Here is a 15,439-nt window from a genome sequence, read left to right on the forward strand (position 1 = left end):
AGGCAAATCGGACTGAAGCTAACTAGGAAGATGGTTAAAACAAGTAATATGGAATAGAGCTGAAGTCTTTAGAAAGTAAATATGCCTCATTGCCTTCCCAACTGAAAAACGCAGCAGTTACGAGAATCTGGTTTCACTGTCAACTGCCTCTCACATTTCCTAAATGAACTGATTTCCTAAATGAACCAAATTAATATTTAACAGGAAAATTGTTCAAATAGCACCTTTCTGCTGGAACAGAACAAAACTCTCTAACTCCTGAGAGAGACATCAAATTCCCTGACAACGGAGAACACAAAAGCCATCTCTCCTTCCATCATCAAGATCCCTCATAAAAGTCACTGAGTGCTGCATCCACCAATTGAGAGTTATGTGGTCCCCCTGGGTTTCTCACATGTATGTGTTGCTCAGGCAACAGACTAAAGAAGAAAAAAAAATCCATTTTACTTCCCAACTAGTCTCCCACACATGTATTTCATACACTGAGTGATTATTAAGCTAGTACAAACCAAGGGAAAAAAAAAATGATGAAACATTCTCAAACACCTAGGTTAATCCAAGTTCAGAAGGAAGAACCCAGGAATCTCCCCTACCACCACAACTGTCTGTTTATGTGAGTAACCTTAATGTCATATGGTCACATAACCGAGCTGACATTCATACAACTCTTTTTTCTTTACTTTTCAAAAGAAAGAGACACAAAGAAGTTTAGCACAACTGAGTTTTGAAAGCCAGTGGAGTGCCCTTCCTGGAAGGGCAAGAATTTGGAGCACCTTCAAGCAAAATGGATTTTTGCAGCTCCTATCAGTTCTTTTTGACGAACAAGCTGCATCTTCAATTTATCATAAAATGTCTTTTTATTTGAGGTATGGCTTACTTACAGAATTATTCATACAAAATTTATTCTGTATTAAAAATACAAAATCTTACACTTGAGCAGCATTTAATAAAACAAACAATATGGCTTTACAGTCACATTATCCAAGTACATCGTCAAACAATAATTTTTAAAAAACAGTCAGAGGGAACAACTATACTATTCTAATCAATCAATGCTGACAAGTAAGTATTACACTAATTAGCCACTGTAAAACATCCATGAAGACTACTACATAAATATATACAACTGCATAACAACATTTTGGTGTCCTCTATACTATTATGCTCATTTATAATGAGAGTATGGAGGGACAAAAAGTCAAGAACTTCTCCCTGCGCATGGTTTTATCTCATTTTCCTCATGTGACACAGCCTGGAACACTATCACATACATGGAAGAGGGTACATAGGCAAAATATGTTAGAGCTGTTTACATAAGTCCTTTTTCTGCAGCACTTTCATTCCTACATACACTTGATGCTATTGAGACATCTGTACAACAAACATCTAGCACAAAATGTATTACTTTTCTGTACCACTTACTCACAGAGGTAGATCATGAGCATCAATTTATCCACTTACAAGTAAAAAACCCATTATGTGCTTGTAGAACTTGGCAATGAGTATTAAACCTATAATCATCATACTTTGTGATAATTTTTATGAACTAATCATAAGGACATGAAATGTAATAAGAAAGGCAGTACTGAGGCATTCACTAATATCAGATGCTTCAGGCAGTTATTCTTCCATTTTACACTATGACCTCAAAGTACAATATTAAGACAAGACAATGCTGTTATAGCTATATAAAAATTCTTTTTACTAAGAAAATAGTATTCTTCTACTTGACAGAAAACAGAAATGAAAATAGTACTTTCAAAATGCAACTGTTAATAAAAACAAATTATGTAATTTTTTACTTATTTAGTAACAGAATACTAATGAAGCCTCATCTATGTCCAAATTCTGCTATTGTGTTCTTGGAAAGGTACCTTATTGTAATAAACTAATCTAAAATATACCCACATTTGTATTTCATAAAATTCCCTCAGGTAATTTTGTTAGTGCGGGTTAGCTGAAGGTTAAGTCAATCCCCTCTCATTAGAGTAGTCAGCTGCATAGCTTGCTTTGACCACAGAGACCCCCCGTCAAGGTTATGGCAAAAGAAGATGGTAAACTGGACCAATAGCTTAGAGGGCTCGGAAAACATAACATTTGCCATTAAGTCCAGCACACTGTTTCTACAGTTTTCCACATTACATTGTTTTCTTATTCTGAATACAGAGCTCCCATCATAAGGAAGAATGTTTTCAAGTAACTGAGAAAGAAGACACTGTATCAAAACCCTAATGGTATTATTCATCTCATGGTAATCATGCATCTATAGTTTTTTCTTTGCTTCAACTATAATACCCTTACATTAACATCTCCTAGCAGTATATCATATAAAAGCTAGCACTCTATCTTAAATGGTTTTTCATGCATTCTTCTACATTTTAAAATACTAGTGGTTTTGCTTTGGTTTCAAAAATGTAATGTTACAGCACAGGATCCTGCAGACCTTGCTGCTCAGGGAATATATGAAAGGATATTCACTGCCAGCATGTTAAATAATCTCTGCCTTTTCCAGGCAGTCTGTCAGTCTCTATTATTTGTAAATGCGCTTGAAAAGTTTAACAGATACTCCTCTTTAAAAAGAAGTTTGCTTCCATTGTTTAGATCAGTTTCTTTCTTAGAAGACACACTGGATCTACACTTTCTTTAGAAAAGGAAAAAGATGACCCAGTTAAGTATGAGCCAGAATATCCCAGTGAAAAATGTCCTGCTCATCCAGGAAAGAAAACAGGATTCAGTGAATCAGTGTTTTTCTGCATAAATCCAACCACTCCCTTCACACAGGTGTTTTCTTATGCATGAAACAATTAAGAAAACACATTTGCTAAAGAATCACAAAGCATGTTAGGAATATATGACAAAATAGGAGAATACTGTTGACGGCTTCTTAGTGACCTTCTAAAGGGTGGGCAGTAACTGGGTGGCCTCAGTATGCTGGGTTTGTTTACAGATGCTTTGTGGGATAAATTCCCTGGCTAGGAATTAAATTAGTGCTCTTATTTGCCCTTGTGCGACTACATAAGTGGTTTCACCCCTTGTAGGACTTATATCTGCCAAACAACAGAAGTTGATTTCTTCTCAAGATCAGGGTAAAATATTTTTTCGATATTTTATCCTGCGTGAAATCCTACTAATACTTTCTAGTGAATGTGTGGGAAAACTGACATGTTTATTCAGTTTGCTGAGTACCTTAGGCACTCTAAATCTTAGTGGCTTGACAGGAGGCAGAAGACCTGAAGCAATACACTGAAATTGCAAATAATTTTTGTAGTGATCCAACAATATACATTACCTGTATTCAGTATGACTTTTCTTTAATAAATGCGTTAATGTTGGATACTCACTTAAAATGCTTCCAATTTAACACTCAGCTCTTTGGATGGCGTAAGTAGAATATACAGGAATTTGTATTTCTCAATGTAATGTTAATTAAAATGTACATTCAGAGACAAAGACAGGCTGGATTTAAAAAAAAAAAAAAAGAAGAATACTGTTTAGGAAAACAGAATTAAATAGATAATGAAAGCACAGTGCTTCTTTCTTTGGACAAGGTGTGGAGAACAATTCATAATAAAATGAATTAAAATCTTATTAAGCCTTGATTAAAATAAAATGTAAATTAAGAAAATTATTTCAGTGCTTCCCAAGCACTCATGCTTCTCAAGGAGCAGCAGAGAATAAAAACAAAGAACTAGTCAAAAAGGTGGCTCCTGTAAGCAAGATAAAGCTTAAAATATTGAAACTTGCACAGTCCAAAACCCAATCTTAATCAGAATTTTTAGCTCTGACATCTTTTTTTCATATGTATATTAGTGTATCTGTCTTAACTTGCTGAAGAGAAACTAATAATATGCATAATAAGCTTTTTACTCTGCTTTGCTATGGAAACAAGGCCTGTGTGATCTCACACTCTGACTTTCTGTATTTTCTCAGATAATTTTTAACTTGTTGGATGATTTCACCTAATTAGAAAGGGAAAAAGAAAAAGATGGTGTCAAAAGTAATTTATTTCCTACAGTTCATGAGAAACAGGTAAGTAATGATAAGCAAAGGGACTCAATCAAGAGGAGCATGAACCTTCTCCTTTTATGTGACCAGAGCCAGGATACTATGGAACAGTGAGAGCTCCCATCCGCCCCAGGCAATCAGCTGTGACACTAGGCCAGGCTTCACACAGCTACCTGCCCAGCTCCAATTCAAACTACTTTCCAAGGTAGTTCTTTCAATCTGTCTTTTGTAATAAAATCGTAGTTTTAGGGACATACCTCTACCAGAATATGTCAGGAAAAGGCTGGAAATGACATTACTCAAGCTTGTTACTTCAGCTTTTTCTTCTTTTCTCCAGCCTCTTATCTCTTCCTTATTTAGGGCTACAATGCATGCTGTTGATGGTAATAACAACGTTTTTCGAGCCTCTGCACAATAACGTTGAGCTGCTGTTCATCAATGTACCAGTAGTGTGTAATAATTTGGTGTGGTTTTCCCCTCCAGCTGCCAGCAGTTCTCCATTCCAAGTTCATTTTACCTAAAGGAATGGACTGCTTCAAAAGCAATCCCACCTGGACTGCACTAGCCAGGAAAAACAAAGTAAAACCAAAACCTTCTTAACTAAAGATATGATTCCTATTTGGATAGGTGACACCAAAATAAAATTTCAGCCTTTATATAACTGCACCTGCTTGCTAATCCCCTGGTGAGTTAAAGTTAAGGTGATGTGAGTACAATGAAGTCTTTACCTTGATTGTAAAACGTTTCATTATATGACCAAATGAATCACTTGTCCACATCCATGTTATTTTGTTCCCCCCTCCCTGTACAGAAACATTAAAATGTAACAACAAGGAATTCAGCCAGGTTTCATCTCCCCCCACAACTGCAATGACTACACAGACGTAAGATTTCTATAAAAACCTCTAAGTTCCAAGTAAGAGAATTAAAGAATTTCTTGTTTCTAGCAGGAGTTAGATGCTCTTATTTTAACCTTTGTTCATGTTCGTACTTCCAGGCATGAAGTGCTACTAAAGCACGTTACACTTGGCATCTCTTATTACTGAAGCAGAAGGCAATGTAATCTTGTGAGAAAGTGTAATAATGCGGTATTCATTTTGCTTCTGTGGCTGGAAGCCAACTCTATATTAATATTCATTTCCAGTATACAGAGCCACAATATTTCATTTATTTTAAGAATTTACAATTAATTTGGCATGATTCTGTTATCTGCTCCCAATTTCCTTCCCTGTTTCTTTTAGCTGAAAAAGCAGCTCTTGTATAGACTTTAAAAAAGTAAATTCACAACTGAAGCATCAAAAGATTGCTACTGGCTACTAAAAGCAAGAAAAACAGGGACAGAACAAAATGAATTTGAAATATTACAGGTGACAATGAAAATTAGCTTTTTGCAAATGGCAAAAATTCAATCTGCAGAAGTTCTCAGTTGACTTTTTCCTTTCCAAACTCAGCAGATAACACACTCTTTGCAGCACGCTGTTTGCTACTGTAACCAGAGAAAGTCACCTGCATTTCCTTTGTCATCAAAGGTTTTCAACCACTAAACAAGATTAAACTGCAAGTATCTGAATCTTTTTAAAATTTACTAGATAGAGTTTTGAAATAATTACAGTAACAAATAAAATCCTTAGTATTTTAAAATTTCAGAAAAAATGTAAATAGATGTCTCTACTTCACACATCTCTGGTTTCAACTAATGCAACCACTTTCGCCACATTTATAATTAACACAAGTTACTACCAAACCAACCAGTAGTAAGATTTATAACTCAATTCTCCTAATATGCATTTACTTTCCTTACCTGTGAAAGAAGCTGAAAAGCCTTTTACCTTCCAGCTATTGGCACTTTCCTATAAAAGTGAAATTATACCAAACTCCACAGACTCAACACACAACCAAGACAGCAGTCTGTACAGCAGCTACCAAATCAGAAAGCCCATCATCAATGATGGAACCACCCAAGATTTGCAGCCTGCTGTGGGAAATGCCACTTTTCTAATATACACTGGCAACATTTAAGAAGACAGAGGGGAGAGAGGGGAAAACTGACTGTGAAAGCTATTTAAGTAAAATGAGACTTCCCTGTGTTCAGAAAACTCCACGAAGATGCACTCTCTGATATATATGTGTGTTCACACATACATAGGAACAACCTACTTCAGCAAAGCTTGTCTGTCCATACAACTCAAGATCCAAGTTGTGCTAATCTAGAATAAGTGCTTAGGGAATAATGTTTAGGAGACTACACAGTGAACATGTCAGACTCTTTACAATGTTTAAATTCTTAATCTTGGGGTTTGCCATTTTTGGGGACTAGATCTTTTTTTGTTTGTATAGCTTTGGGAAAGAAGAGAGAGGGAGGCAGGGCTATTTTAAACATCACATTTGATAGCAGTGAACTATTTTCCTTTTTTTTTTTTTTTTTTTTTTGAGCAAAAGTATTTTTTAAGTAGATGCTATTTCTATATGCACTTTAGCATTTTATTTCCTGAAATTTAACTTGCTTATTTCTAATCTTAATGATGTGTTTGCCATTTTATTTTCAACCAGCAAATCAGAAAAGCAGAACAGGTATTCCATTTGCAATGTTTAGGTATTTTATATCACATTTAACCTATCTATATACTGCTGCTTTCACAATGAGAACAGAAAAAAAAAAAAAAAAAAAAAACACAAACCAACAAACAACAAGCAGTGAACAGGAAGAATCCAAATGTAAGACCCCCACCAATCAAGGAAAGTAAGTGTCCCTTCAGCTGTTTGAAGTGTATCAAAACAAAACAAAATGTTCTCTTTTTTAAATAAAAGAGACAATTTAAGCCTTGTAAATTTTAAACCTAGAACATGCCATAGATACTTCTAGCTTGACACCCTAAAACTTCAAGTCATCTAACAAATTAATTGTACAGACCATTCATCTCATCAGCAAACTCAAGTTAAAAATAAACTAAAACTTACCTTCAGTGCACTGCAGGAAGCTGATAATGAGCAGAAACCAAAAACTTTGCATTCTGCAGCCAGAAGACACCATTATCGTTCCCTCTAAGAATTTTCTTTGTATTCCTTAATGAATCCAGTTATAAAAGCCCAGGATCATCGAAAACAGTGGTCTGCATTATTCATCTTCATACCTGGAGAAGCAGAGGATCTGGAAGAAAAAGAGGGGGAAAAATCCATCAAGAACAGAACATTGATAATTTGTAATACCAAATTTTACTTGACATGAAGATTGAAATTTTTAATAAAACTGACAGTACACCTGCACTGTAGCTGGGAATCTGGCAGGTTTGTGGAACGTAATCTCTCAAGGTCAGTGATCATTAAACAGAATGCCAAATAATGATACACATTAAAGTTGTAAGTATGAATGTTATTCATGTAATTGGAACTAAATCACATGGGGGAAAAAAGGAAAAAAAAAAAAAGGGATTTGCAGATGACTAGGCTAAGCTCTTCCCACTTCCCAAATCTGACACAACCTGCATTTCTCCATTTCAAAGAGCACAATAAAATTAAATCTAGGGCACTACCACATTTCTTAGGGATTTAAAACATGGAGTGGCTGAGAACAATGGAGAAACCCTGCTCAAGAGTAAGATCCTCCCTGCCATGGCTCCACGTGACACAGGTCATTCTCCACAAATAAGAAGCGGTAACAGCAACTCTGCCGAGGAAGCCTCTTCATATGACTTCACAGCTTGGCATATTTCTACCCAATAAATAACTTCAGAGAAACAGGAACGTAACAGATGAGACTCTCCTGTTCTTAGTCTCTGATGAGATTTGTCTCTGACTGAGAAATAGGAAGTGAACTACTCCTGTAAACAATGCACCAACAGAAGAATTCTTAAAATTATTATTTGCATTTAAAGAATGTAATTACAGTGATACAGTGCAGTAGCTGTGATAGAAGATCTGACAGCAGAGTGCTCCCTTTCACTAATGACTTTAATTCTCTCAGCAGCCAGCTGAGTAACTATGTACATCCTCTTCCATATCTCACTTTATGAAGTCCAAACTACTAGGCTTTGGGAAACTAGAGAAAAATGAATATCCATATAAAACCAAATTATTTTTCACTACAAAGCTGGCCCTATATACTACCAATATGTGAAACAAGTCTGGAAGAATGAATCTGAACGCTGCAGCAATTACAGATTCAAAGAACTGACTCCAGTGCAATGCTAGCTTGGTCCCTCCAAGACCAATGGACAGGACTATATCAATGCATTTCTGAAAGATATGAAATTAAAGTTACTTTAAAAGCATCTAACAATGACTACATAAAAATTTAAGAGGTAAGGTCCAAGGCCCTCTTATGAGTACTGGAGTATATTCAGGGCTTTAAAAATACATTTACCCTTTTGACAAGGAGGACTATGAAGAAGAACATGTAATGCCAGAAAAAAAGAAACTATGAACTGTAGATCATTTTCAGAAGCAGAAAAAGTATAACACTTTTTATATTAATCAATGATAAATTTGCTCCCTGAGCACATGGACAGCAACAACGCTGACACTTTTTTCCCCAAGGCGAGAAAGACAGGAATTAAGAGAAAACAGTTTCTCCGGCTCTCAATGAAGGCAATGAAACTGTGGCAGAAGAGGAGATCATTGAATCACCAAGCAGGCTTCTTGCTTGGCTTATATTTAAGAGGAGCGATGCCGCTTCAACGTAAGCATCCTTCTCACACAACACAAACACGCTTGTGATTCTGCACACAGGGAAATGAAAGAGAACTGACATCTGAGGCTGAATGATTTTATGTTTATTTATACAGAAAAACAAACCCTTTTTCCAAATTCCAACTACAGACTACTACAGGGTGCTCTTCAATCTCAGGTGCTTTTATCTGCACGTATTTCAACAAAGAGCATGCAATAGCAAAGCGAGCACTTCAGTACAGGACAGTCAGAGGATGGCTCTCCCTGGCACAGTCCCATGTGCTAAAAGATGTGCCCTCAGTTTTGATAGTGATATACCAGCTGCTACAGGACAACCCAGAAGCAGTTACAAAGAGACGATCATATTGTATCTCTCAATCTTTCACACTAGGCTGAGAGTGCTCTGCAACTGGAAAAAAAAAATTATCTAAAAATCCACAAAGGATGTACTATATTCAGCAGAAATTACAATTGCAATGGATCTCCTGCTGAGTAAAGAAAAAAAAATTGCCACCATGATATATTCAAAAAAAGCCCTGGAGATAGTTCAGCTAAAAGCTTGGGAAGAGTTTGGATTAATTTTTCACCTGTAGCACCCAAAGGAAAAATCAGAGAACTGTTTCACAGACACTGCAGACTAATCGGTGTAATTTCAGTAAGCAATCAGAATAATCCAAGAGAATAATGAGGAACAGTAATGGCTAAAAGTGAAATTGAGTCAGTCTTATGATTGCTCCCAGTCTGTCCAGAAAATTTTGACTTCTTGAGACTCAAGTCTTATTGTTTTTTCCGTAACATCATTGGCACATACTTGGATTTTGAGCCATCTTCTTTTACCCTCAAGGGGACAGTGACATATACAGGTGCTTTATCATCCTTGGTGTTAAAACCAAAAAACAATAATCAAAGCACCATTTGTGATACCAAACACCTCCTTAGGAAATAGCTGCAAAACTTACAGCAGAAACTATTCAGCTAAGAATAAATGCAAAATATTTTCAGGAAATTTTTGGTTTATGCAATATATTGTTCTCTATAGATTGCTGTAGCCTACAGACACAGAATTTAACTCTGTGCGGCTTTGAAAATAATTCAAAATAAACTAACAAGCTCCTATCAGATTATCAGTAACAAATATTTTTCTAATAAAGCAAGGGGGGAAAAAAAAGGCAGTATTTGAAAACTGATGCAATAAGGTTTTGGGTTGCTTCTTGCTTTTCTTTCCAATTAACAGTTTTACAGCAAACCATTTTTAATGCAATCTTTGTATTTCAGAAACTCTGTGTGGCTTTATATAAAAGAACATGCAGCACTGAACCAAATATTCATCAACAGAACAAAAGCTAATCCTGAAAAAGGTACCCAGACACAAGCTGGAGCCAGAGCACTCCAGATACAGACACTGCCATCAGCCACATCCTTCCGAGCATCCATCTCTCAGTGATAAGGAGACTGTCAGTGGCATCTCACAACAACAACAAATCCCAAACCAAACAAACAGGACCAGGAAAAGACATATTAAGTTACTTTGAAAACTGAAAAAGGAGACCATGGCAAGCAGCTGCCCTGTGCAAATAACATATATCTCCTTAGAGGCTGGCAAACCTTTTCTCTGGATCACTGACTACTTAGGCTTGTGGGAGGAGCACAGAGAAACTCCCTACAGCAAAAGGTTGCTTGAATTTCAGAGTGCTGTAAAAGCTGCTCAGAAAACTTCAGTTGTAACCTAAATCCCTACATCTGAGCTGTACTGCAGTCTCCCATAGAAAAAACCACAAGCCTCTGCTGGAAACAGAGTGGTTTAGCTCATTAAATTTCTTCACATATGTGCTGTTAAAAAAAGACCAGATCAGTAATGGAAATGTTAATGTTCACACCTATAGATTTGAAATGTATTGGGCATCTCTTCATATCGCATTCATAAGCCGTGCTTCGAGCCCTGAGTATCTTTGTGCCTCTGCCTTGCTTCCCTGTTCTTCTGTACTTCTGAAGCTTTTTACAGACAGAACACAACTGCTGCAAAATGTGTGCCACTGTTGGCCATCAACACTGCTCAAGAGCACCCCAGAGATAAGAGAAAGCTGCTCCAAGCATGCTCCTTGAAATGCTTTCATCTAAAGAGAAAGACCTCTAAAGGACTGCTGCATCCTGACTCCACTCTGTTTAACCTTCCCAAGGTTTTATTTTCAAAAGCCAAAAAAGGAGCTTTTAGGAGTTTCTGGACAACTGACACAGCATGTTCAAGACCTGCCTTTTCCCTCCTGTTCCATCCAGCTTTCAGGCTGTTAAGACAGCACGGGACACAGAGATCTTTCCAGCTAAGCAAGGATGTTTTTTTAGCTGGAAGTCTGTCAGATGAACACTGGTATCTTTTACGATATAGTGCTTAAGTTTCAAAATCACCTTAGAAGCACTGCAAAGCACTTGCAACCTCAGTCAAGCTTTAAGATCCCTATTTCAGAAACAAAGTTTACACTAGCTTTACAGACGAGACACAGAGTGGTAGGGAACATCAGCCACTGCTGCACAGCTCACTGGCACCAAGGAACTAGCAGGATCCAGGCAGTCCTTATAAATCCTCCATGACCTACCTTGCCACACATGCAGCACCCCCACAGCCTTTCATAACCCAGTTTATGAAACTAAGTAATTCTGCAATATATCTGAGACACTCTGCAGAAGAAAGGAGGGGTAAGAGGAGGCAAGGGTGAGTAGATATATATTCATACAATATAATAGACTACTTAGTCTCCTGAGAAATCATGTGTCCACGTGCTTTCCCATCATGAGGCTTTCCCAATTTAAAAAAAAAAAAAAAAAAAAAGAGTTAAACTTCATATAATCTGTAACATAAGAATTTAATTAGAGCAGTCTGACGAGTAAAAGTGTCTAAACCACATTAGTAAAATACTAGAATGAGACTAACACTGATTATGATTCAAGAGCTAGTTTTACATGTATCTACAGTGAGACTCAGCTCCAGTTTTCAACATCGAACAAATCTTCAGATGCATTCAATATGCATTATGTCTGTCTTCAATATAGTTATTCAAAAACTGACTTACATTAATAACTGCATTAGAGCTACAGGATCAGATTGTAGAAAATCTTCAGTTACAAGATCTTACCAAAAAAAACCCACAAGCAAACAAAAATCCCAGAAAACCCCAAACCCTGAAGACAAGCAAGACTCCATGATGATTTAGTTAGCATCCTTCTATTACCTATTGTAAACTACTATTCTGATCTGTTCCAATTAAACATGTGCATATTACAAGAAGAAAGGAAATGCTAACCGTGCTCTGTCTAGAACTGGTCAACAAAGACTTCTTTTCCGTGTTCAACACTCCGTTCGTTGTCACGGCAAACACAGGATTTGTAACGTGAAACATCTTTTCCTAAGTTTCATGGAAGGCATATACTATCACAGAAAGGAAAAAATACAGTAACAAGATTTGACCAAGGTCATCCAATCTTGCAACAACAAAAAAAAAACCACTTCAATACATTCAGCTGTGCTGTGCTTAGAAGTGACACATCTATGTCTGAAAAATGCCTGAAACAGTGCACAATAAACATGCACTATTTCTGCACCACAGAAATACCCACCCCTCACCAGCCTGGGTTCCCAGATCATCGGGGCAGCAGATCATTCAAATTACCAAATCTGCCTATGCAAGACATGATGCTAAACAGTACACTAACACTACTTTAACAGAGCAGCATCACAAGTTAATCTATCAGCCCACAGCAGCTCAGTGGTCTACCACAATCATTCACAGAGAAAATAAATAGGATTTGAGAGGAAAAGACAAAGATTTTCTTTTCTCATCACCACTCCAATTCAGCTTGGCCTCACTCTTGTGTTTTACAGACACATTACATGGCAGTCCCTTCCCAACAAGCCAGCTTTACCCCTTCTTGTTAACACAGGATAAAGTCTGGACACTCCAGGGAGTTTTCATTCAATAAGCCAGCAAAGTAAACCTTTGCTAGCACTAATAAGAATGGCTTTTTTTGGCTCCAGGCGCTCTCCTTTCGCCAAGTCTGAATTTCTTTTTGCCTTTGCTAAATGCTCAGAATCAAAGGCGGGGGAGCGGGGGGACGGGAGAGGGGGTGTGTGTCACTTGATCCTCATTGCAAATTCCATGTACTTCGTTTGAGCTGACATTGTGCCACTACATCAGACCACCTCCAGTCAAGCAGTGCAGGTAAAATCTTTCTAACACTTCTGCCCTCTGTGTCTCCAGATCTTCCTGGGGTCTCAAAGATAAATCCCCAGCATCCAAAGAAGGGAGGAGGGAAAGGGATGCTGCAAGTCAATTACAACCGTTATTGGCTGTAATATCTTAGTGTCATGCTGAGCATGTTAAATATGCTGATCACTTTGGACACCAGAGGCACAGTCTGAGGCTGTTTGCCATTCTCTTCATTAAACTGCAAAACAAATAGCTCTCATTTTTCAGCCTACGTAGGACAGATTTTATGAACATCAAAAATAAACAAGAATGGATAGCTATAAAAAACACCAAGAATTATATGACAAACCAAAGGAATCAATCTAACAGCTGAATAAAATTCAAAGGCTTTTCAAACTTCTCACAGACGAGAAATCCTCAAAATAATCTATTTAGAAGATATCATTCCTTTCCCTCAGAAAATAAATAAATAAAATCACTAGACTAACATCAACCAAAGACACTGCAGAGTCTTGTAAGACAGCAAACTGTTTGTTGACAGTCTTGACAAGGCTTTGCAAAAGCCCGTATTTCTCAAAGCTGTTATGCCACTTAGCTGATCTTTCTTTTTTTTTCCCCCTCCCATCCAGTGTTTTTCACAGCCAAGAACTTGTTTGAAGTGGAAGCTGACTGAAAAACAAACCAAACAGAATTAAGTCCTGGGACTATCCTCAAACGTGTCCATACCTGTGCAGCAACATGATGTTGCTCGAGCTAACTGCAAGGCTTTTTAACATACCTGATCTGCTTTATGAGCACTCATCACTGGGCTTAAGCAAAGAAATTCATTCAGATACGCCTTTCACAGCTGACACATGAAAGGAAAGACATCCTCATTAGACCAGCATAGAGCCACCAACAAAACGCCCACAAGCTACTAACTTTCAAAACAAATTCATATTACAGGCAAGTGCAGAATAGAACACATTTTTACCCATTCATTTACAGAACTTTTACCCATGCTCTAACTGGGTTAATGGGGGCTATATACGCCCAATATACTGGACCAGAAACCCAATCATGGTTGTGGACAGCTGTGCTGGATCCTCATCATCTGGTATTCATGCACAAACTTCAGTTTGGTAGGACCAACGCCCTGGAAACTACTGCACAGAAAACTTCTTTTCTAGGCATATACCAAGGAATATTATCAAAAAGATTCATGAAGTTGCTGTTTTAGCATCCATTCTAAAGCATGCCATTTTCTATCAGTGTTGTTTAAGATCAGTGTTATGTGGTCTGTGTCCAACATAAATTGCACGGCTCAAATTTCAAGAACAAGCTTGTGTGGGAAGCAAAGACATTTTCATTGGTTTTACGCATTCTACTAAAAAACTTTGTTGTTACCAGAGAAATACCAACTTTTTAAAAAGTAACTGAAAAAAATTCTTTTTTTTTTTTTAAATCAGTAGGACACACATATATATGCACACAATGCAACATAATTTCTTCTTTGTCTTTTGTTTAGAAAGGAATATAGTTCTAATGTTAACATCTGTGAAATCATGGTCTAATCATTGTGCAGTGAAATATGAAACAAAATCAATGGTGGCACGTAAGATGTAATCTCTTCTGTGTTTGGCTGACTGCACTGAATCCTTGACTCATAAATCACTGTTACTAGCCATTCAATGAATCAATATTCAGATTCCCTCTTGGTCTATAGATATGACCACTAAATGAAATAATAATGACCAAAATCTGTCATATATTAGGTTATGAATATTACCAAAAGGAATTTCTTGGGAGCAGTGAGGTAATCTGGGATAAAATAGATCAGATGACCACTTGAAGAGATGTGAAAAACCTGTGACTAAACACAGAGACAGCAAGAGAAAGGTATTTTTAAATATTCCTTCCATCATATCCTCAACTATTAAAATTCACCACAGCATCACTATAATGCATTTTATAAAACACCATTTCCATAATGTATGCTTTTAATTATGTTTTAAAATATGCTGTACTTAAGTATTTTTCTTCTTTCAAATAACTCCTTCTCAAGTTATTACTAGTTTTGTTTCTTTCCTCTGAAGCACAAATAAGATTACAGTGACCAGAGACTACTGTTTTCTTACCAGCAGCCTGCTAATCAGGAGCTTCAGAAGAATGTATTTTAGTTCCACTAAACCCCACAAATGGTGAATAAACTACTAAGATTAATTCCATAAAGATGTATTTTCCAAACCATTCACAAACCATTTAGTTATTAAAAGGTAGTGGATTGCATCTTGCAGAGAAATGTGAGAAATGCTGTGCGCTATCATCCCATACTCAGCCATGTAATTTTGACAGCTGAAGGGAAGAAATGATGGAGACCTCAAATACATCACCTTTGAAACAAAAATCAACTAAGAATGCTCTTTAAGTACTTTCTAAGCACACAAGAAATTCTCCAGGCAAGTACAACTTACAGGCAGAAACTTCGCTGAATGTACGTAACTCTTTGGAAGATTCCTTTATATTAAGTACAAAAAAAAACCCACAAATCAGCACACACATCTTCCAAGTTCACTGATTTTACATAACAG

General features: G+C 37.0%; 1 protein-coding gene across 19 annotated transcripts in view; it reads right to left on the reverse strand.

Moving 5' to 3' along the window:
- ADGRL2 (adhesion G protein-coupled receptor L2) overlaps nt 1-15,439 on the reverse strand; it is a 316,422-nt gene that overhangs the window by 118,463 nt on the left and 182,520 nt on the right. For all 19 annotated transcript variants that reach the window (XM_054165502.1, XM_054165513.1, XM_054165507.1 and 16 more), the window contains one exon: nt 6,964-7,153. In XM_054165502.1, the coding sequence (XP_054021477.1) occupies nt 6,964-7,036 (73 nt within the window). In that variant the 5' untranslated portion in view covers nt 7,037-7,153. The remainder of the gene's footprint in view (nt 1-6,963; nt 7,154-15,439) is intronic.

Source organism: Dryobates pubescens, chromosome 11, assembly GCF_014839835.1.
Source record: "Dryobates pubescens isolate bDryPub1 chromosome 11, bDryPub1.pri, whole genome shotgun sequence".
In the NCBI taxonomy this organism is placed as follows: domain Eukaryota; kingdom Metazoa; phylum Chordata; class Aves; order Piciformes; family Picidae; genus Dryobates; species Dryobates pubescens.